Genomic DNA, 24,854 nt, shown 5'->3' with positions numbered 1-24,854 from the left:
ATGTCCATACATGGCCTCCTCTACTGCCATGATGAGGCTAAACTCAGGTTGGAGCAGCAACACCTCATATACCATCTAGGTAGTCTCCAGCCCCTTGGTATGAACATAGAATTCTCCAACTTCCAGTAATTCCCTCACCCTCCCTTCCCCTATCCCTATGTCACTCTGCCCGCTCCCCCAGCTGCCTACCTCCTCCCTCTTGATTCCGCCTCCTTCTACTACCCATTGTGTTTTTCCCTATTCTTTCTTCACCTTTCCTGCCTATCACCTCCCTGCTTCCACTCCCCCACCCCTTTATCTTTCCCCTTACTGGTTTTTCACCTGGGACCTACCAGCCTTCTCCTTCCCACCCTCCCCCCCACCTTCTTTATAGGGCCTCTGCCCCTTCCCTCTTTAGTCCTGACGAAGGGTTCCGGCCCGAAACGTCGACTGATCTTTGCCACGGATGCTGCCCGACCTGCTGAGTTCCTCCAGCGTGCTGTCAGGCAGCATCTGTGGAGGGGAATGGCTGGGAATAGCAGGTTCAGGTCAAGCCCCTTCCTCTGGCCTCTGGTTTTAATGAGAATGGGATAGTATTAGAAACATGAGAGTGGATGCTCTGACAAAAGAGTGCACGTAATTGAAATACAAATCTGAGCACATAATTTTATTTCTTTGTCTGCTGGTCCTTTGACACTCCTTTCAGAACAGCATCGGCTCATTTGCTCATCGGCTGACAATGTTTGAGTAAGTTTCTGTAAATCTGTCAGACAGCCAGAGACAGCCTGATCCGACACACCTGCACCTGGCCTACAGTCACAGGTTCCTGATACCCTCAGGGAGCTCGCGCAGTCCTCTGTGTAACTCTGGACAGCCTTTCCTTATGTTGCCTCTGCTTGGCCTTACCCTGGGTGGAGGTATTTAATGAAAATGCTCACCACCTTTCTGGCAAGGGGATTAAGGGGATTGAACCACAGCTGCCCCTGGAGCACATCAGGCTGGTGAAGCCACTTGCAGGATCTAATGGTGACCCCAATGTAGCCAAACATCTACAGTTCAAATATGTATTTGTTAGCATTGAGATTTATTTTCTTGCAGACATTTACAGGAAAAGAAGAAAAACGTAGAAAACGTACATCACAATACAGGCCCTTTGACCCACAAAGCTGTGCCGAACATGTCCTAACCTTAGAATTACCTAGGCTTACCCATGGCCCTCTATTTTTCTAAGCTCCATGTATCCATCCAGGAGTCTGTTAAAAGACCCCATTGTTTCTGCCTCCACCACCCATTCCGTGCACTCACCACTCTCTGAGTAAAAAATTTACCCTTGACATCTCCTCTGTACCTTCTTCCAAGCCCCTTGAAACTGTGCTCTCTCGTGTTAGCCATTTCAGCCCTGAGAAAAATCCTCTGACTAGCCACATGATCAATACTTCTCATGATGAGAAAACAATACATAACCAGACAAGGACTGACAAATGGCCGATGTGCAAAGGAAGACAAACTATGCAAATAAAAATTAATACTAAGAACATGAGTTTTAAAGAGCCCTTAAAGTGAGTCTGCAGGTGATAGAATCAGTTCAGAGAAGTGGTGATTGAAGTTATCCACGGGGGGTCTGGGAGTCTGATGGTTGATGGTTCTCATGCGGCTAAAAACACATATGCTTACCGTTGCCATGGGCTGTGTTAATGTATACTGAACAAGGGCATCTCTTCCACAGTGCCTTGTGTTTAACTGCTCTGACGGGCTGGACTACAGGGCAATGGGGAAGTTTTTTAAGGGGCTGGCACAGTGCGGTGCTTGGGCCTGCTTCGATGAATTTAATCGGATTGAATTAGAGGTAATGAAAACACTTTGCTATTATCCTTTACAGTCTAATATTAATCAACACATCAGCAATTATTATCATTAATATTGCACTCTCTCCAATGTAACAAATCTTTGCAAATTAAACATGTTCATTTATCTATGTGGTGATGGATTTTAGTAAAGTATAGAAAATGATTAATTTTATTTATGAATTATCTCCTGAAAAGTTTTATCTGTGTTTTAATTTATACTTCTGTCCATTTTCCAGGATTTCATATATCATTATGAAACAGCAGGTATAAAGTGATGGTTCGAAGTAGATACCTGGAGAGACAAACATTGCTTAAAACCTTTGGCCTTAAGATTGAACATAGAACATAGAAATCTACACAGGCCCTTCGGCCCACAATGTTGTGCCGACCATGTAACCTGCTCTAGAGCCTGCCTAGAATTTCTCCAGCGCATAGCCCTCTATTTTTCTAAGCTCCGTGTATCTATCTAAGAGTCTCTTAAAAGACCCTATTGTATCCGCCTCTACCACCTTCACTGGCAGTGCATTCCACATATCCACCACCCTCTGTGTGAAAAACTTATCCCCTCCGTACCTACTTCCAAGCTCCTTAAAACTATGTCCCCTCGTGTTAGTCATTTCAACCCTGCAAAAAAGCCTCTGGCTATCCACTTGATCAATGCCTCTCATCATCTTATACACATCTTATGAACTTTGTACTGTTTGGTGTTACACCACCATGGCTTTCAAATTGGTTGCAAACAGTGCAAGTTGGTACTAGATGCCATATTGGGCAGCAGTGGTCAGACTGTTCTTGTCCATTCCTGACAGCCCTTGGGATCTGGTTGTGGCGAGCCGCTGCATTCCTTCTGGTCATGGTACTGCTGGGGAGGAAGTTCCAAGACAATGATGAAGGACCGGTGATGGATTTCCAGATTAGGGTCGTGTGCCTTGCAGGGGAAGCTGTGGGGGAGGGGAGGGGAGGGGGTGGGGGGTTGCCTGAACCTGGTGTCCTTACCCTTCCTGGCAGGTGAATTTGAGACTTGCTGTTGGAGCACTAAGACTACAAGGTATTGTGCAAGACTGTACACACTGCAGTCTCTGTGCACCTGTGGTGGGGGGAGTGGGAAGGTGGCACATATATTTACGGTAGTAAATTGAGTGTCCGCCAGATGTGTTCTCAGTGGTGTTGAGCTTCTTAGGAGTTGCTGAAGGAGAGAGAAAAGGAGGGCACTGGTCTCCTGTGGAGGGACATGTAGTTGGTAGATATGCTTCGTAGTGTCAGGACGCAAGTCACTTGCATGAGGATACTTGTTCTTTCACAGCTGCAGTATTTATCTGGTTTGTCCTGATAAGTTTCTGGTCAGTGGTGGAGTTCTCAGTGACAGTAATACCATGAATGTCAATGGTAGATGATTATTCCTTCTGTTGTTGAATTGGTCATTGCACGACATTTCTCTAGAGCGAGTGTTCATTACCACAGTGCCTCATGTTGCACAGGTCTCGTTACACACAGGGACAGGCTCATGCACTAAGTTATGGTTGGGATTGGACCCAGAGCAATCATCAAAGTTTCTAATGGAAGGAGGGTCATTGATGAAGCAGCGGAATATGGTTGGGCTTGAGACACTGAGGAACCCCTGACATGACGTCCTAGGCTGAGTAATTGACCTCCAGCAACCACAAATATCTTCCTTTGTAGGGATGGTGTTACTTCAACCATGGGACTGTGCTCTCCTTTGATGTCTTTTGGCCAACATTATGACGGCTCCATAATACTAACACAATCAAGGACAGTCACTCTCACCTCACCTCAGAGTCAGATCTTCAGTGCATGCTTGAATTAAGGCCACAATGAGGTCTGGAGGCAAGTGACCCCAGCAAAACCCAAACTGGGCTTCAGTAAGTCATAAAATCATAGCGTCTTAGAGGAGTTCAACACAGAAACAGACCCTTCAGTGTATTTAGTCCATGATCCTGCCAAGTCCCATCAACCTGCACCATGATCATAGCCCCCATACCTCTCTCATCCATGTACCTATCCAAACATCTCTTAGATACTACAATTGAATCTGCCAGTTTCAGTACATCATTTCTAAGATAGAGGGCCCAAAACTGCTCACAATACTCGAAATGAGGCCTCACCAGTGCTTTATAAAGTATTAACATTACATCCTTGCTCTTATATTCTAGTCCTCTTGAAATGAATGCTAACATTGTATTTGCCTTCCTCACCACTGACTCAACCTGCAAGTTAACCTTTAGGGAATTCTCCATAAGGACTCCCAAGTCTCTTTGCATCTCAGTTTTTTTTTTCTATTTTCTCTCCATTTAGAAAATAGTCTCGCATTTCATTTCTTCTACCAAAGTGCATGACTATACACATCCCAACACTGTATTCTATCTGCCACTTTTTTTGCCCATTCTCCTACTCTCTAAGTCCTTCTATAGCCTCTCTCCTTCCTCAAAACTACCTGCTCGTCCATCTATCTTCCAGCATCGTTTTCCAGCAGTCAGATATCTACTCTCATCTCTCTTTTACTCTTTGTGTATCTGAAGAAACTTACGGTATCCTATTTTCTAACTTCCAACTAAATTTTGCTCTATTATATGTCCTCTCTGTGGCTTTGATGTTGGCTTTGACTTCTCTTGTTAGCCACAGTAATGTTATCTTGCCTTCAGAATACTTCTTCCTCTTTGTGATGTGTATATACCCTGTGCCTTCCAAGTTGCTTCCACAGAGTCCAGCCATTGCTGCTCTGCCATCATCCCTGCCAGTGTTCTTTTCCAATCAATTCTAGCCAATTCCTTTCTCAAGCCTCTGTAATTACCTTTACCCCAACGTAACACTGATTATCTGTCTTTAGCTTCTCCTTCTCAGATTTCACAGTGAATTTGATCATATTATGATCACTTGACCCTAAGGGTTCTTTTACCTTTAGCTCGCAAAACAATTTTGATTCATTGCATAGCACCCAATCCAGAATAACTGATCTCAACAGGGCACAACCACAAGCTGCTCTAAAAAGCCATCTTGTAAGCCTTCTAGAAATTCTCCCTCTTGGGATCCAGCACCAACCTGATTTTCCCAATCTTCCTGTTGTTGAAATCCCCTATTACTTTTGTAACATTGCCCTTTTAGCATGCATTTTCTATCTCCCATTGTAATTTGTAGACCACATCATTACTACTGTTTGGGGGTCTGCATATAACTCTCATCAGGGTCTTTTCATCCTTGCAGCTCTATGCACAACAATTCAACACCCTATGTCACCTCTTTCTAATGATTTAATTTCATTTTTTACCAACAGACAATGCCGCCCCCTCTGCCTTCTTGCTTGACCTTTTGCTATAACGTGCATGCTTGGACATTAAACTCCCAACTACAGAATAATCTTCTTTCAGCCATGATTCAGTGATGCCTACAACATCATACCTGCCAATCTGTGACTGTGCCTTAAGTTCATCGACCTTATTCCGTACACTGCCTGCATTCAAATAGAAGTTTCAGACCTGTTCATCTTGTTCAATTTTGTTGTCCTCTTACATTGCAACTCATCCTGTTGACTGCGATTTTACCCTATCATCAACTTCTCCTTGCTAGAAGCCTCTCTACATATTGCCTCTGTTTATAAACCAACTACCCCATTCTTAGCACCATCAATCTAGTTCCAAGCCCCCCTGCCAGATTAGTTTAGATCCCCCTAAACAACTCCAGTCAATCTGCCACATCCCTGATCCTGGAACGTGGGAAGCAACATAACTTCCAGGTGTCTCGTCTCTGCTCCATTAACTATGGAATCTCCTGTCAGCACTGTAGTCCTCCTCATCTCCTTGCCCTTCTGAGCCACAACGCCAGACTCAGAGCCAGGGACCTGGTCACTGTGGCTCCTTCCTGGTAGGTCATCCCCGTCAATGGTGTCTAAAGCTGTGTAACCTGTACTGGCTGTGCATTTCCCCTCCTCCTCCTGACAGTCACCCAGTTACCTGCCTCCTGCAACTAGGGGTAACTACCTTCCTGCAGCTCCTATCTATCACCTCCTCATTCTCGGTGCTCTTGGTGCAGATGTGTTCATCCAGGAGACTAGCAACCTCCCAGACTTCCCACATCCCGCACACAAAACAAAACACTGCCCCGAGAGCCATTCCCATGACACTACCATGCTCAAACAGATAAGGATGAATAAATAAGAGCAGTACAAGAGAAACCTAACAAATGCTTAACCTCACCCAAGCCTGATGAGCCAAGCCACTCTAAACACTGGCACACTCTAAAGAATGGCTGCACCACTTGTACCTGAATTAGTTTAAATGACCTTTCTAATAAATCCCTCTCATAGATTGGTTGTTCCTCAACTCAGAGAGACTGCCGTGAAGGTCTGCCTTTTTAAATCCTGGATGCAGATTTGACTGAAAGGAAGCTCTTTTTACACACTGCCTCTTGCTAATTGGTCACTCCTCAACTCAGAGAAACTGCTGCGAGGGTCTGCCTTTTTAAACCCTGACCGTGAACCTGACTGCAGGGTAGCTCTTTTTATGCACTGTCCCTTTACTGAAAGATCGCTCTTTACAGTGGTGTAGAGGGAATTACAGAGGCATGAGAAAGGAGCTAGTTGGAGGGGGATACTGGCAGGGAAGGCTGGAATTTCTGGAAGCAATTCAGAAGGTACAGGATGCATACATCACAAAGAGGAAGAACTATTCTCAAGTCAAGACGACACAGCCATGGCTAACAAGGGAAGTCAAAGCCAGTATAAAAGCCAAAGGGAGGACATATGAAGGAGCAAAAGTTAGTGGGAAGTTAAAGGATTGGGAAGCTTTTAAAAACCAACAGAAGGCAACTAAAAAAAGTCATTAAGGAAAAGTTGGAATACGAAGGTAAGCTAGCCAGTAATGTAAAAGAGGATAGCAGAAGTTTCTTCAGATACATAAGTGAAAAGAGAGACGAGAGTAGATATCAGACCGCTGGAAAATAATGTTGGGGAGGTAGTGATGGGGGACAAGGAAATGGCAGATGAACTGAATAAGTATTTTGCATCAGTCTTCACTGTGGAAGATACTAGCAGTATGGTAGAAGTTCAAGAGTGTCAGGGGACAAAAGCGTATGAAGTTGCCATTCCTAAGAAGAAGATTCTTGAGAAAGTGAAAGGTCTGAAGTCACCTGGCACAGATGGTATACACACCAGGGTTCTGAAAGACGTGGCTGAAGAGATTGTGGAGCCATTAGTAATGATCTTTCAAGAATCTATTGATTCTGCCATGGTTCCAGAAGATTAGAAAGTTGCAAATGTCACTCCACTCTTCAAGAAGAGAGAAAGGCAGAAAAAGGAAACTTTAGGCCAGTTAGTGTGACCTCAGAGGTTGGGAAGATGTTGGAGTCGATTATTAAGGATGTGATTTCAGAGTACATGGAGGCACATGATAAAATAGCCCATAGTCAGCATGGTTTCCTTGAGGAAACGTCTTTCCTAACAAATCTGTTGAAATTCTTAAAAGTAACAAACAGGATAGACAAAGGAGCTGATGATGTTGTGTACTTGGATTTTCAAAAGGCCTTTGACAAGGTGCCACACATGAGGCTGATTAACAAGTTATTAACATGGTATTAAATAGAACACAGAATAGTACAGCACAGTACAGGCCCTTCGGCCCTCAATGTTGTGCTGACCCTCAAACCCTGCCTCCCATATAAGCCCCCATCTTAAATTCCTCCATATACCTGTCTAGTAGTCTCTTAAACTTCACTAGTGTATCTGCCTCCACCACTGACTCAGGCAGTGCATTCCACGCACCAACCACTCTCTGAGTAAAATATCCTTCCTCTAATATCCCCCTTGAACTTCCCACCTCTTACCTTAAAGCCACGTCCTCTTGTATTGAGCAGTGGTGCCCTGGGGAAGAGGCGCTGGCTATCCACTCGATCTATTCCTCTTAATATCTTGTACACCTCTATCATGTCTCCTCTCATCCTCCTTCTCTCCAAAGAGTAAAGCCCTAGTTCCCTTAATCTCTGATCATAATGCATACTCTCTAAACCAGGCAGCATCCTGGTAAATCTCCTCTGTACCCTTTCCAATGCTTCCACATCCTTCCTATAGTGAGGCGACCAGAACTGGACACAGTACTCCAAGTGTGGCCTAACCAGAGTTTTATAGAGCTGCATCATTACATCACAACTCTTAAACTCTATCCCTCGACTTATGAAAGCTAACACCCCATAAGCTTTCTTAACTACCCTATCCACCTGTGAGGCAATTTTCAGGGATCTGTGGACATGTACCCCCACATCCCTCTGCTCCTCCACACTACCAAGTATCCTGCCATTTACTTTGTACTCTGCCTTGGAGTTTGTCCTTCCAAAGTGTACCACCTCACACTTCTCCGTGTTGAACTCCATCTGCCACTTCTCAGCCCACACTATCAATGTCTCTCTGCAATCTTTGACAATCCTCTACACTATCTACAACACCACCAACCTTTGTGTCATCTGCAAACTTGCCAACCGAATCTTCTACCCCCACATCCAGGTCGTTAATAAAAATCACGAAAAGTAGTGGTCCCAGAACCGATCCTTGTGGGATACCACAAGTCACAATCCTCCAATCTGAATGTACTCCCTCCACCACCACCCTCTGCCTTCTGCAGGCAAGGCAATTCTGAATCCACCTGGCCAAACGTCCCTGGATCCCGTGCCTTCTGACTTTCTGAATAAGCCTACCGTGTGGAACCTTGTCAAATGCCTTACTAAAACCCATATAGATCACATCCACTGCACTACCCTCATCTATATGCCTGGTCACCTCCTCAAAGAACTCTAACAGGCTTGTTAGACACGATCTGCCCTTCACAAAGCCATGCTGACTGTCCCTGATCAAACATGATTCTCTAAATGCCTATAGATCCTATCTCTAAGAATCTTTTCCAACAGTTTTCCCACCACAGACGTAAGGCTCACTGGTCTATAATTACCCAGACTATCCCTACTACCTTTTTTGAACAAGGGGACAACATTCGCCTCCCTCCAATCCTCCGGTACCATTCCCGTGGGCAACGAGGACATAAAGATCCTAGCCAGAGGCTCAGCAATCTCTTCCCTCGCTTCGTGGAGCAGTCTGGGGAATATTCCGTCAGGCCCCGGGGACTTATCCATACTAATGTACTAATCCAGACTAATTTACTAATGTTAAAACAACTCCAACACCTCCTCTCCCTTAATATCAACATGTTCCAGAACATCAACCTCAATCATATTGTCCTCACCATCATCAAGTTCCCTCTTATTGGTGAATAACGAAGAGAAGTATTCATTGAGGACCTCGCTCACTTCCACATCCTCCAGGCACATCTTCCCACCTTTATCTCTAATTAGTCCTACCTTCACTCCTGTCATCCTTTTTTTCTTCACATAATTGAAGAATGCCTTGGGGTTTTCCTTTACCCTACTCGCCAAGGCCTTCTCATGCCCCCTTCCTGCTCTTCTCAGCCCCCTTCTTAAGCTCCTTTCTTGCTTCCCTATAATCCTCAATAGACCCACCTGATCCCTGCTTCCTAAACCTCATGTTTGCTGCCTTCTTCCACCTGACTAGATTTTCCACTTCACTTGTCACCCATGATTCCTTCACCCTACCATTCTTTATCTTCCTCACCGGGACAAATTTATCCCTAACATCCTGCAAGGGATCTCTAAACATCGACCACATGTCCATAGTACATTTCCCTGCAAAAACATCATCCCAATTCACACCTGCAAGTTCTAGCCTTATAGCCTCATAATTTGCCCTTCCCCAATTAACAATTTTCCTGTCCTCTCTGATTCTATCCTTTTCCATGATAATGCTAAAGGCCAGGGAGCGGTGGTTACTGTCCCCCAGATGCTCATCCACTGAGAGATCTGTGACCTGACCCGGTTCGTTACCTAGTACTAGATCTAGTATGGCATTCCCCCTGGTCGGCCTGTCCACATACTGTGACAGGAATCCATCCTGGACACACTTAACAAACTCTGCCCCATCTAAACCCTTGGAACTAATCAGGTGCCAATCAATATTAGGGAAGTTAAAGTCACCCATGATAACAACCCTTTTATTTTTGCACCTTTCCAAAATCTGCCTCCCAATCTGCTCCTCGGTATCTCTGCTGCTACCAGGGGGCCTATAGAATGCTCCCTATGGAGTAACTGCTCACTTCCTGTTCCTGACTTCCACCCATACTGACTCAAAAGAGGATCCTGCTACATTACCCACCCTTTCTGTAGCTGTAATAGTATCCCTAACTAGTAATGCTACCGCTCCTCCCCTTTCTCCACCCTCTCTATCCCTTTTAAAGCACTGAAATCCAGGAATATTGAGAATCCATTCCTGCCATGGTGCCAGCCAAGTCTCTGTAATGGCCACTACATCATAATTCCATATATGTATCGAAGCTCTCAGTTCATCACCTTTGTTCCTGATGCTTCTTGCATTGAGATACACACATTTCAGCCCTTCTACCTTACTGTCTTTACACCATTTATTCTGCTTCTCTTTCCTCAAAGCCTCTCTATATGTTAGATCTGGCTTTACTCCATGCACTTCTTTCACTGCTCTATCGCTCTGGGTCCCATCCCCCTTTGTAAATTAGTTTAAACCCTCCTGAACCATGCTAGCAAACCTACCTGCAAGGATATTGCTCCCCCTTCAGTTCAGGTGTAACCCATCCAATCTGTACAGGTCCCACCTTCCCCAGAAGAGATCCCAATGATCCAAAAATCTAAAACCCTGCTCCCTGCACCAACACCTCAGCCACACATTCAACTGCCATCTCCTCCAATTCTTACCATCACTGTCACGTAGCACTGGCAGCAATTCTGAGAACGCCAGCCTTGAGGTCCTGTTCTTCAGCTTTCTGCCTAGTTCCCGAAACTCACACTTCAGGACCTCATCTCTCTTCCTGCCTCTGTCGTTGGTCCCAACATGTATCACGACTTCTGGTTGCTTTCCCTCTCGTACCAGGATGTCGTGCACCCGGTCAGAGACATCCCGGACCCTGGCACCCGGGAGGCAACAAACCATGCGGGTGTCCTTTTCACGTCCACAAAATCTCCTGTCTGCTCCCCTGACTATAGAGTCTCCAATGACGACAGCTCTCCTCTTCTCCATCCCACCCTTCTGCATCACAGGGTCAGACTCAATGCCAGAGGCCCTGCCACCGTGGCTCACACTGGAAAGATTCTAGCATAGATAAAGCAGTGGCTGACTGGCAGGAGGAAAAGAGTGGGAATAAAGGGAGCATTTACTGGTTGGCTGCCAGTGACTAGTGGTGTTCCACAGGGGTCAGTGTTGGGACCGCTTTCTCTTTAGCCTGGGATTATGTCAATGACTTGGATGATGGAATAGATGACTTTGTAGAAAAGGGTGTGGATGACACAAAGATAGGTGGAGGGGCAGGTAGTCAGGTAGTTTTGAGGAAGTAGAAAGGCTACAGAAGGATTTAGACAGATTACGAGAATGGGCAAAGAAGTGGTAGATGGAATACAGTATTGGAAAGTGTATGGTTATACCCTTAGGTAGAAGAAATAAAAGCATAGATTATTTTCTAACTGGAAAGAAAATTCAAAAATCTGAGGTGCAAATGGACTTGGGAGTCCATGAGCAAGATTCCCTTAAAGGTTAATTTACAAGTTGAGTCTGTGGTGAGGAAGACAAATATAATGTTAGCATTCATTTCAAAGAGGACTAGAATATAAAAGCAAGGATGTAATTTTGAGGCTTTACGTAGAACTGGTGAGGCCAGTTCTCACTTAGAGAACTGTGAGCAGTTTTGGGCCCCTTATAGAAAGGATGTGCTGACATTGGAGAGGATGCAGAGGAGGTTCATGAAGATGATCCAGGATTGAAAGACTTGTCATATAAGGAGCGTTTAATGGCTCTGGGCCTCTGCGCACTGGAACTCAGAAGAATGAGGGGTGACCTCATTGAAACCTATCTAATGTTGAAAGGCCTCAGCAGAGTGAATGTGGAGAGGATGTTTCCTATGATGGGGAGTCTAAGGCTAGAGGACACAGCCACAGAATAGAATGATGAGAAGGAATTTCTTTAGCCTGAGAGTGGCAAATCTATGGAATTCGTTGCCACAGGCAGCTGTGGAGGCCTATTTGTTGGGTATATTTAAGGCAGAGGTTGATAGATTCTGGATTGGCCAAGGCATGAAGGGATATGGGGAGAAGTGTGAGAGGGAAGATGGATCAGCCATTATAAAATGGTGGAGCAGACGATGAAAAATGGATTGGACTCGATGGGACAAATGGCCTAATTCTGCTCCTATATCTTATGGTCTTGTTATTGTCTTAAGTCCAGGCAACATTCGTGTAAATTTTTGGCATGTGATTTACATTAATGACCTGCAGCAGGGCAAATGTAAGGTTTCCAAGTTTGCCAGTGACCAATTGTACGTGGCTGGAGCGGCAGTTCGTTCTGGAGAGCAGTTCCTCTGTACCACAGTAGGATGTCGTCGTCTTCCAGAGATTTTGCTGTCTCGCACAGCTCTCAGCTTTTCTGTAAGATCACGTGGGGTGGGTTGAATTGAATGGACTGGAGAAGATCTCCTGTGATGGTGGGGAGCTCAGGAGGGATCCAGGATCAATCTTTCTCAACTAATCCTGGCTGAACATGTCTCTCAATTCATTAGTCCTATCACCAGCACTCGCTTCCTGGACCAAGGTGCAGGTTCTCAGCGTCACCTCTTCCCATTGCCCATGGCCATTCACAATCAGCCGACAAATGAACACTAGCAGTTTATTATTGTCACAGGTACTGAGGTACGATCAAAATCCTGTTGCTCATGCCATCTATACAGATCATTTTGTTACATCAGTGCATCGAGGTACTACAGGGGAAATGTACCCGTTAAAGAGAAAGTGTACTGCAGGTAGACAATAAGGTGCAAGATTATAACGAGATATCGTCAGTATTGAGGAGAAGAGTCCATTTTTTGTAGTAGGAAACAATTTTAATAGTGAGGTGGAAGCTGTCCTTGATCCTGGTGGGGTGTGCTTTCATATTTCTGCCTGATGGAAGAGAGGATAAGGGAGAAAGTCTGGGGTGGGACAGGTCTTTGACTATGCTGGCTGTTTACTGAAATATGGACAGAATTCATGAAGGATGACTGGTTTCCATGATGGGCTGAGCGATGTCTACAATTCTCTGCAGTTTCTTGGGGTCACGGATAGAGCAGTGGCCAAACTGAGCTGTGATGCATCCAAATAGGATGCTTTGTACCACTTTGTACCACCAAAAGACATGCAAAATATCTTTCAAAATCCTGAGTGAGTACAGGTGCTGGTGAGCTTTCTTGGCCATGGTGTACCATGACTGGACCAGGACAAGCCATTAGTGGTACTCAAACCAAGTAATTTGAAGCTCACAGTCCTCTTGACCTTGGCACCATTGACGTAAACCAGAGCATGTGGACTGCCTCCCTTTCTGAAGTCAATAACTGGCTTTTTAGTTTTGCTGACCCTGAGAGAAGGCTGTGTTCAGACTGTGACCTGACCCATTAGTTCTGAATCTGATGGCCCTGTCAGCTGTGCGCTTTCACTGGCCAGTCCAGGTTTCATTCGACCAGCAGCTCCTCACGCCCATCTTCTGAGAGGCAGTCCTCAATGAACCAGTGCTAAGGAGTTCGCACAGTGAAGAATGGCTGCATCATCCCACCATGCAGATCAGAGCCCAGTGTCCACTGGCCAGCTGTCCGAAGCTCTTCTCTGCTGCAGCTCTTGTCCCACCGCATCAAACGTGCAGTGCTGGAATATCTCCTGATGGCCCTCGACTCCAGTGCACAACCTCCCCTCAGGCCACCTCCTCCCCCAAATTCTCCAATTTCCAGTAAACCATTCCCCCTTTGTCCCTTTTCTCTCTCCACCATCATCCTGTCTCTTCCACCCCCCCCCGCCCTTTACCCACACTGATTCCCCACCCCAACACGCACAACACGCTGGAGGAACTCAGCAGGTCGGGCAGCATCCGTGGAAATGATCAGTCAACGTTTCGGGCCGGAACCCTTCGTCAGAACTGAAGAGGGAGGGGGCAGAGGCCCTATAAAGAAGGTGGGGGGTGGGTGGGAAGGAGAAGGCTGGAAGGTTCCAAGTGAAAAACCAGTAAGGGGAAAGATAAAAGGGTGGGGGAGGGGATAGGCAGGAAAAGTGAAGAAGGAATAGGGGAAAGCACAATGGGTAGTAGAATGAGGTGGAACCATGAGGGAGGAACCATGAGGCAGCTGGGGGAGGGGGCAGAGTGAAGCTGGGATGGGGGAAGGGAGGAGGGAATTACTGGAAGTTGGAGAATTCAATGTTCATGCCCAGGGGCTGCAGACAACCCAGATGGTGTTTATGATTCCCCACCCCAACTCGTCCCACCTTTTATTCCCTGTTTCACCTTCCTCTCTGATCAGATTCCAGCAGTTTCACCCCTTTAACAACTCCCCCCAGCCCCACCTTCACCCCTTTAACTCTCCCCACCCCCACCTTCACCCCTTTGACAACTCTCCCCCACCCTCATCTTCACCCCTTTGACAGCTCTCTGTGTCCCCCCCTCCCCACTTCCAGCTTCTGACACTACTCCCACTCTTTCCTCTCTCCCTTCTGCCAATCCGCCTTCCTCTCCTGGGTCCATCTCTCACCCACCACCTCTCGCTCCACCCCTTCCCTCACACTTATTCCAGCTATCGTCCCTCTGTCTTTCAATCCAGATGAAGGGTCTCAGCCTGAAGTGCTGACCGTCCATTTCCCTCAACTAATGTTGCCGGACCTTCTGAGTTCCTCTAGCTCCAGTGTCCTGCTGGAATTATCCTTCTTGGTTTCTGTGTGCAGCGGGAGTCCAGCGGCTTGCCATCCTGAGGGTACAGCCTTGCCCGTAGCTGGTCAGCAAGTAGGAGGGGTTGAGGGGGAGAAGCAGCCTGCACAACCCCTTAGTGTTCCAAACACAAGTCAACAGATGAACTCCATCTCATTGCCTGTTTGCCCTACTTTCCTCTCACGATCCCTGATCACTGGGAAACAGCACAGCCATCAATCCAGACTCCAACTGAATGTTGCACTGCAATAGAGCTTTCCGTTTCCCCCGGCCCTCTGTGTGTCATTTTCTCCAGGAAGCGGGAGCTGAGAATGGCCTTGAGTATGGGTGGGGTACAGAGAGTGTGCTTGGAACCTCTGCAGCCGGAAGACCTGAAGTCTGATACTGAGAGAAAGTGCAGAGTTGAGCGCGGGAGATGTTGGTTGTGGATAACTGAATTGGGCTGATTCATCTCCAGGGAAAACCTGAGTATGGGCCTGTTCCAGCATGAGTATGGGGCCAGGATCTGACCCTGGAGAGCACCAGGTAGTAACCATCCTTAAGAGGGCAGAATTGAACCAGCTACACTTGGCATCGGTACCACTGAATCCACCACCCACAACACCCAGGCAGACCAGCCGGACAAACACTTTGGGTTTAGGAGTGGGTCAGAGTCTTGGTAACTTGTGCTGAATGCATTGGCACTGCCGGTTAAATTGCAGACTTGCCGTGCATGAGATCTGGGTTTGTGGGTATATTTAAGGTGAAAGTTGATCGTTTCCTGGGCAGTGTCAGGGCATCAAAGGATATGGCAAGAAGACAGATGTATGGGGTTGAGTGGGATCTGGGATCAGCCATGAATGGCAGAGCAGACTCGATGAGCCGAATGGCCTAATTCTGCTCCTCTGTCTTATGGTCTTATGGTAAAAATTAAAACAGGAAGGACCTTCCAGAATACTCCAGTGGACTGACAGAGCCCAAAACTAAGGAGACATATGCTATCAAATTAAAGCTTCTTACTTTATCTCTTCTCCTCTACCCATCCACCTTCTCCCTCAACTGGTTTCACCTATCACCTGCCAGCTGGTACTCCTTCCCCTCCCCCACTTTCTTATTCTGGGTTCTGATCCCTTCCTTCCCAGTCCTGATGAAAGATTTCAGCCTGAAATGTTGTCTATTTATTCTTCTCCTGAGATGTTGCCTGATGTGAAGTGTTCTCCCAGTATTTTGTGCGTGTTGCTCTGGATTTCCAGCATCTGCAGAATCCCTTGTGCACGCTTTCCATTCGGAGCAGGACAAGGTGGTACAATGGAGGGGAACTGAAGCTTCCTCAGCCCATTGGGGTATCCCAGATGATTCACTTTTCACTCCTTGACTCCTCGCAGGTGAGGTGCTGTTCTGGGCTCCTGGCTGATGAAGTACAAGTGCTCTGTCTACATTGCAGGTCCTTTCCGTCATTGCACAGCAGATCCAGACTATTCAGCAGGCTGTCTCTGGGAAGGCGACCACATTTGTCTTCGAAGGGACCGAGATCCCACTGGACTGTTCATGTGCTGTCTTCATCACGATGAACCCCGGCTACGCAGGCAGAGCGGAGTTACCTGATAACCTCAAGGCAAGTGCACAGCAGGGACTCTGAGGCGCAAACCTGCTCAATCGCTCCCTTCTGAATGAACTCAGTGGGTCAGGCAGCATTTGTGGGAGGAAAGGAACCACCATTGTTTTGGGTTGAGTCCTTGATACGAAATGTCGACTGTCCTCTTCCATAGATCTGCCCAGCCTCCTGAGCTCCTCCAGATTCCAGAATCTGTGGTTTCTGGCATCTGCATTTTCCTCTTTGGAACCAGAAAGGGGAAGGGAGTTTAAATGGAATTCAACAGACATCAGGATGGCCACAGGTGCTCTCCAAAACAGTGGCCCAGTCTACTCTTTGTCCCAGCAATGTAGAGGAGGCCGCAGCAAGAGCACCAACTGAGTAGACAAGGTTGGAGGAGATGCACGTGAATCTTTGCCTGACCTTTGAAAGGGCTGTTTGCATCTCTGGATGGTAGTGAGGCAGGAAGTGTAGGACAAGGGATTACCCCACATGGTTGCAGGGAGAAGTGTCGGGGTCATATGGTAGGAGGTACATATGGAAAGCTGTGTATCCACTTAACCTATAGTACAGCTGGATTCCAACAGGCTACCAATTCAGGAAGTGGTTAAAATTTAAATAGAAAATGCAGTTGGTGATAGCTGGACATATTAAATGACTGTGATAAACAGTGTGAGCTCACTTGCCATTAGAGGGTGCAGTTCAGAAAATAGACACGTAAGAGATTGCAGATGCTGGAATCTGGAGCAACACGATCTGCAGGAGGAGCTCAGCAGGTCGACCATCACCCATGGGAGCCTGAGCCAGGTTTCAGCCTTTTCTCCCACTGAGTTCTTCCAACAGGTTGTGTGTTGGTTCAGGCAATGATCTGGACACTGGTGGTATGACAGCTAGGGAAGGATTTAGAAAGGTACAGGAGATCATGACATAGCATGCCAGGGCAAGCTGTGGCAGATAACAAGAAGATGGAGAGCACCACATGGTGAGTGACTGTGTCCTGGCAGGTGTTGAAGAACATAGATACCAAGGTGTACAAGTAAATAGTTCCCTGAAAGTGGAGACACAGAGTGATAGTATTGAAGATGCTTAGATTCATCAGATGGAGCACTGAGATGGGATGTCATGTTACAGCTGTACAATTCACTGGTGAGACCACACACAGAGTATTGTCAGTTTTATTGCCCAGCTTGGAAGGATGTCATTAAACTGGAAATAGTGCAGAAAAGATTCACAAGAATGTTGCCGGGACTGGGTCGAGTTATAAGCAGAGAATGTTTAGGCTGGGACTTTTCCACTGAAACATCGGAGGCAGAGGGTGACCTTACAGAGGATTATAGAAGCATAAGTATGGTGAGTGGTCACAATCTTTCTCCCAGGGCAGAGCAGTCCAAGGTTAGAGGGCATAGTTTTAAGGTGAGAGGTGAAAGATTTAAAGGGGACCTGAGGGACAATTTTATTGGTGTGTGTATGGAACAAGGAAGTAACTGGGAAAGGTGCATTAACAATATTTAAAAGGTACTTGGACAGGTACATGGATAGGAATATTTTAGAGTGATATTGGTCAAACCTGGGTAAATGGGACTAGCTTGGGGCATCTTGCTCTGCATAGACCAGTTGGGCTGAAGTGCCTGTTTCTGTAAGACCATAAGATCATAAGTGAAATTAAGTAATTTGTCCAAATGAATCTGCTCCGCCATTCTATCTTGGCTGATTTATTATCCCTCTCAACCCCATTCTCTTGCCTTCTCCCCATAACCTTTGATGCCCTCTCTAATCAACCTCCACCTTAAATATATTCAATGACTTGGTCTCCACAGCCATCCGTGGCAATGAATTCCACACATACACCACCCTCTGGCTAAAGAAATTCCTGCTCATCTCTGTTCTAAATGGATGTCCCTCTATTCTGAGACTGTGCCCTCTGGTCTTAGACTCACCCAATATAGGAAAAATCCACTCCACAGCCATTTTATCTAATCTTTCAATATTCAATAGATTTCATTGAGAAACCCCGCCCCCCCATTCTTCTAAACCCCAGCGAGTACAGGGCCAGAGCCATCAAACACCCCTCATACATTAACCCTTTCATTCCCAGAATCATTCTCGTGAACCATCTCTGGACCCTCTCCAATGCCAGCACACCTTTTCTTAGATATGGGGATACTCCATTTTCACGATATTTCACATATTCACGATACTCCAAGCATGGTCTAACCAACACCAGAGCACCCAGAGGAAACCCAAATGCACAAGGGAAGGAACATACAAATTTGCTTACAGAGGATGCCAGAATTGAACTCGGAACTTGCAACTCGAACTGAAATAGTGTCACGCTAACCACGATGCTACTGTGGCAGCCCAATATTCCAGTCCTCTCAATACAAATGCTAACATTACCTTTGCCTTCCTTATTACCGACTCAAGTTAACCTGCAAGTTAATCTTTAGGGAATCCTGCACAAATTGTTACCGTCCTGACCGTTAATTCCCATTTTCTCCTAATTCCCTTTGATGGCGACACACCTGGTTCTCATCAAGTCCTGCAGCATAAAACCCCAGCCTTGCATCCACTTGTTGCCAGATCGTTGCTTCAGCCAGTGTGGTGATTAACGTTCCTGGCCGCTTAGGATTGTGTATTCTAAGTTTTACTTCAGTACCAAGGTTATCTGCATAACTCTGTCTCTCCGTGTCAAAATAAGTATTCTAAGTTTTACTTCAGTACCGAGGTTTACCTATGTAACTTCATCTCCGCTCCGTGTCAAAATAAGTTCTGCCTGCTTCCTGCTTTCCTGTTCACCCGCCTGTTTACCGTTCAGCTCCAGCCACTCTCACACCCTCGTCTGCATCCTAACTCAGTCTCCGAGCCAGTGTCCTGCATGTGGGTTCACCCCGTTCCCCGCAACACAAATAGTCCCAAGTCCTATGCACCTCTGATTTTTGAATTTTCTTTTCACTTAGAAAATACTCCAGTCCTTAACTCCTTCTATCAAAGTACACTTCCCTACACTATATTCTATCTGCTACTTTTTGACTCATTCTCCCAATCTGCCCAAGTCCTTCTGCAGACTCCTGCTTCCTCAACACTACCTTCCTCTCCACCTATCTTTATATCTTAATTTTGTCTGCCATTTCTTTGTAACCTGTCACTCCTTTCCAGCATAATTTTCCAGCAGTTTCATATCCATGCTCACCTGTCTTTTACTCTTTATATATCTGAAAAATCTTTTGATATCCTATTTTATATTATTGGCTGGATTAGGGTTCATATTTTGTCTCTCCTTGTAGTTTTTTTAGTTACCTTCTGTTGGCTTTAAAAGCTTTCCCATCCTCTAACTTCCCACTAATTTTTGCTATATTATATGCTCTCTCTTGTGTTTTATGTTGTCTTTGACTTCCCTTGTCAGCTGCAGTTGCTTCATCCTCCCTTTAGAATACTTTTTCACCTCTGGGATGTATCTATTCTGTGCCTTCCAGACTGCCCCAGAAACCCTGCTGTCATCCCTGCCAGAGTCCACTTCCGAGGCGTGCATCGACAGAGTGATGCAGTTTCATCTGCATTGAGGTTTAGGTCAACTTTGTCCACGTACTCAGCAACCCCTTCCCGGTTTGCAGACTGCTTCTCTCCACGCACTTTATGCATGGAACTTCCATGGTGCTTGTTAAACCTTTGAAGCCATCCTGCAACTATAGTCGCACGCATGCTCTAATTTAAGTTCTTTATGAAACAACTTAGCTTGGTTCATTATCATACCGCCCGACAAGTGGACTCCATCACTCCGACACAGACGAAACAACTTGATCATGCAATCTGGTACTGTTCTGAAAGGATTCTCTGTACATCCTCCCTGTGGAATGTGTGGGTTTTCTTCAGGTCCTCCGGTTTCCTCCTGCAGCCCAACGATGTCCCGGGTGGGTTAATTGGTCATTGTAAATTGTCCCGTGATTAGTTCAGTGAAAATCAGGGTTATCAGGTTATTCGGGCAACACAGCAGTGCATACTCCACACTGTATCACGAAATAGAAGTAAATAAAACACACTGGTTACACCTCTATCTTCTCAAACTTATGTTCTAGCCTGCACCTGTTCATCCAAAGCCTGTCCACTCTAACACCAGCCCACTAACACGATGAACTGTCCACTCTAACACCGGCCCACTCACACAATGCGCTGTCCACTGTAACACCGGCCCACTCACACAATGGGCTGTCCACTCTAACACCGGCCCACTCACACAATGGGCTGTCCACTCTAACACCGGCCCACTCACACAATGAGCTGTCCACTCTAACACCGACCCACTCACACAATGAGCTGTCCACTCTAACACCGGTCCACTCACACAATGGGCTATCCACTCTCACACCGGCCCACTCACACAATGGGCTGTCCACTCTAACACCGGCCCACTCACACAATGGGTTGTCCACTCTAACACCGGCCCACTCACACAATGGGATGTCCACTCTCACACCGGCCCACTCACACAATGGGCTGTCCACTCTCACCCCGGCCCACTCACACAATGGGCTGTCCACTCTAACACCGGCCCATTCATACAATGAGCTGTCCACCCTAATACCGGCCCACTCACACAATGGGCTGTCCACTCTAACACCGACCCACTCACACAATGGGCTGTCCACTCTAACACCGGCCCACTCACACAATGGGCTGTCCACTCTAACACCAGCCCACTCACACAATGGGCTGTCCACTCTAACACTGGCCCACTCACACAATGGGCTGTCCACTCTAACACCGGCCCACTCACACAATGGGATGTCCACTCTCACCCTGGCCCACTCACACAATGGGCTGTCCACTCTCACCCCAGCCCACTCACACAATGAGCTGTCCACTCTCACCCCGGCCCACTCACACAATGGGCTGTCCACTCTCACCCCGGCCCACTCACACAATGGGCTGTCCACTCTCACCCCGGCTCACTCACACAATGGGCTGTCCACTCTAACACCGGCCCACTCACACAATGGGCTGTCCACTCTAACACCGGCCCACTCACACAATGGGCTGTCCACTCTAACACCGGCCCACTCACACAATGGGCTGTCCACTCTAACACCGGCCCGCTCAGACAATGGCCGCTCCCACAATGGCCACTCCGTTTGCATCTCTCTTCTTTTTATGTGCCCCTGCTGAGTGCCTGATAGACTGCTATGATTGCAGCCCGAGGAAAAGTTTTGGAAGTCCCTGAGCGTTTTTTAAACTTTGTACTGCCTCACTGACAAATGATTTCTCACAATGATTCGAGCCATTGAAAAATTCCAGAAGTCCTCCAGCTCTTTTGAAGCCTCGCACTGCCTCACCAGTGAATGGCTTCCCATGAAGATTGCAGTCTTCCATTAATTCTGAGTCTATGGTGTAAATTGCCTATGTCAGGGTACCAGTGTTGGGAGGGTCCGGTGTTGAGGATTCTGTGTGGATGGTCCAGTATTGGGATCAATGTCAGGGGTCCTGTGAAGGGTGTCCTGTGTTGGGAATCTCGTGTCAATGTTCGGGGTCCAGTTACAGTGAGCTGACTGCCTGTGCTCTCACTTCTCTTCCTGCAGGTCCTGTTCCGCGCAGTGGCCATGATGGTACCTGACTATGCTCTGATCGCAGAAATCTCCCTCTACTCCATGGGCTTCATCAGCGCACAGCCCCTGGCCGCCAAGGTGGTGGCCACCTATAGACTTTGCTCTGAGCAGGTGAGGTGTCCAGGGCCCTGGGACAGGGGAGACACTGAGGTGGTCCTCTCTGTGACAGGATGTGTCTGTGAGAAGGGAGTATATGGTTCCCACCTGGAATGGGGTGCCTGTGGGATGGAAAGGTGTGGTTCCTTTCTGGGAGATGGTGAGATTGGTTTGTTATGTTAATGGTAACAATGAATATCAATCGAGACAAGTTATATAAAAACAACTAAACATTTATTAAACACAGATAAACGATAAGGAAAAAAATAAATGAAAACTTTAACCGGAAGTTAACAGATATGCAGCTATTCACCTGCATATCTGTTAACTTCCGGTTAAAGTTTTCATTTATTTTTTTCCTTGCCACTCGGGTCTGGCTCTTAAAGCGTTAAATGCGAAAACAATTCTTAAAGCAATACAGTGAGATATAGTTCTTAAAGCAATAAATTCGAAAGTCCAACAGTTTTACACGTTCAATTGGGAGAGACTTCTCTGGAGAAGGATTTCTTCATAGACGCAACTTTACTGCTGGTTCTGTCCACAGTATTCACGATGCCGAAAATAAACAGTTTATATCAACTGACCTTAAATTCCTTTAGAGAAAGAACATCTTTTTGCATGAACTCCTTGCTCTTTTTGGCAAGAGTTATCCTCGATGCAGGCAGCTACTCCTCCAACGAAGACTCAATAAGGTCGATCCTTTATTAAACTGCCAAACGATGCCAACTCCTCTCGATCCTGCGATCCTGCACTTCAATAAATTCTTCACTCTCCCTTCTAATGTTGGAATTGGGTAAATCAACACATCTAGCAAAAATTTCCAGTTCAATAATATGGTATTTTGCAACAGAATGCACACTCCGTTTTAAAACTGAAACTGCGTCACAAGAACAAACATGCAACAGAAACGGAAACACAGCACGTTCTACCTGGAAATCTGCAAACTAAAAACCCACTGTGTCACCTGGGTCGACCTTTATATAGTCATGGGTCACATGTCATCACGTGACCTCACATCGGTGGGAAAATCACATCAGGTGATCTCCAAAAGACCATTACATCATTCTCACAAAAAAAACAGATCTCCTTGAGCATGTAACAGGTTCCTATCTAAGATGGGATGTCAGTGGGACGAGGTGTGGTTGATCCCGTCAGGGATGGAGTGTCTTTGGGATGGAGTGTGGTTGATTTCTGTCTGGGATGGGGTGAAATTGGTTCCTCCCTGGGATGGGGTGTCTGTGGGATGGAGTGTGGTTGATTCCTGTCTGGGATGGGGTGTCTGTGGGATGGAGTGTGGTTGATTCTTGTCTGGGATGACGTGTCTGTGAGATGGAGTGTGGTTGATTCCTGTCTGGGATGACGTGTCTGTGGGATGGAGTGTGGTTGATTCCTGTCTGAGATGGAATGTGGTTGATTCCTGTCTGGGATGGGGTGTCTGTGGGATGGAGTGTGGTTGATTCCTGTCTGGGATGGAATGTGGTTGATTCCTGTCTGGGATGGGGTGTCTGTGGGACAGTGGGTAGTTGGTTCCTATCTAGGATGGGGTGTCTGTCTGGGTGGGGTATCTGCGGGACATAGGGCAGTGGCTCCACGGTCTAGGACGGATTGTGTCTGTGGGACATGGGGGTATGGTTACTGCTTGGGACAGCGTATATCTGTGGAACAGAGGAAGTGCAGTTCCGGTCCAGCCCTTGGTTTCGTCAGGGGATGTTCTGCGTGGGGAGGGCAGAGGCTTTCTGTGCCCCTGAGTGAGTCACTGACTGGTCTGGATACAAGGCCTAGCATGATTTTAGGTTGAGAGTCGTGTTTGTTATGTTGTTCTATGGCAGCAGTACAGTACAAGACATAAAAATTACCGTGAGTTAGAAAAATAAACCAACAGTGCACAAAAGAGCTGAAGCCTCTGAGTGTGTTCCACAGGGAGAGCGCTCCTGACCCTCGGTACAGCCCAGCCCAGCCCAGTACAGCACTGAGACAGCACAACTAGTCACAGCTTTAATACCATTGACAAATACCAAAAAATCACCGCAGATCACAGCATTGAACCATATGTCATGGTTTTGTTGATATTACATCGGGCTCTGACCACCATCTCCCATTGTTCCATGGATACAGGAGTGTTGAGACCTGCTCTTTATATCCAAGGTTCTTTTAGAAGTCAGGAATGAGACATAAAACTTATTGCTTCACAATCGTTTTATTAGGAATTGATAGATCAAAGAGAACAGGAACAGAGCAGTGCCAGGGGGTTTTGCTACTTGAAGAAAGGAACTATAGATGGCACCTCTCATAAACAACAACTTTTATACCCACGATAAGAAAATTCCATTCAAATCCATAGATAAGAGACAACCAATTAGAAAATACTTAATACTGCAGTAAAATTAAAAAATGAGAAAAAACTTACTCACTTAATACAGTACAGAGAAACTTCCAGAATTACAGCGCCCGTAAAAAGTATTCACCCCCCTCCCCCACCTTGGAAGTTTTCATGTTTTATTGTTTTACAATATTGAATCACAGTGGAGTTAATTTGGATTTTTTTGACATTGATCAACAGTAAGGGACTCTTTCGTGTCAAAGTGAAAACAGAACTCTAAAAAGTGATCTAAATTAATTACGAACACAAAACACAAAATAATTAGTTTTTTAGGGACAAATAATGTTTATCCTATGATGTGGATTTTTTGATGGAGTATTGGACAGAGTTGATGAGGACAACGTAGTTGAGGTGGTGTCCATGGGCTTCCAGAAGGTCTCATATAAGGTGCCACATCAGAGGATGGTAGGTTAACTGGCAACTGTAATTTGCCCCTTGTTCATAGGTGAAGCAATAGAACCTCAGGCAGTTGATGGAACAGTGGGGGAAAGAAAGTGAAATTAGTGCAGGATTAACATGGATGGGTCCTCAATGATCAGCATGAATTTGATGGGCCACATGGCCTGTTTCTGTGCTG

General features: G+C 46.3%; 1 protein-coding gene across 1 annotated transcript in view; it reads left to right on the top strand.

Moving 5' to 3' along the window:
* LOC134359584 (dynein axonemal heavy chain 3-like) overlaps positions 1-24,854 on the top strand; it is a 542,314-nt gene that overhangs the window by 150,726 nt on the left and 366,734 nt on the right. The window contains exons 24-26 of the mRNA XM_063073083.1: positions 1,706-1,825; positions 16,055-16,225; positions 21,775-21,912. Of these exons, the coding sequence (XP_062929153.1) occupies positions 1,706-1,825; positions 16,055-16,225; positions 21,775-21,912 (429 nt within the window). The remainder of the gene's footprint in view (positions 1-1,705; positions 1,826-16,054; positions 16,226-21,774; positions 21,913-24,854) is intronic.

This window comes from Mobula hypostoma, chromosome 20, assembly GCF_963921235.1.
Source record: "Mobula hypostoma chromosome 20, sMobHyp1.1, whole genome shotgun sequence".
Lineage (NCBI taxonomy): Eukaryota > Metazoa > Chordata > Chondrichthyes > Myliobatiformes > Myliobatidae > Mobula > Mobula hypostoma.
Note: the sequence above shows the minus strand (reverse complement) of the source record. Positions and strands in the feature narration are given on the sequence as shown.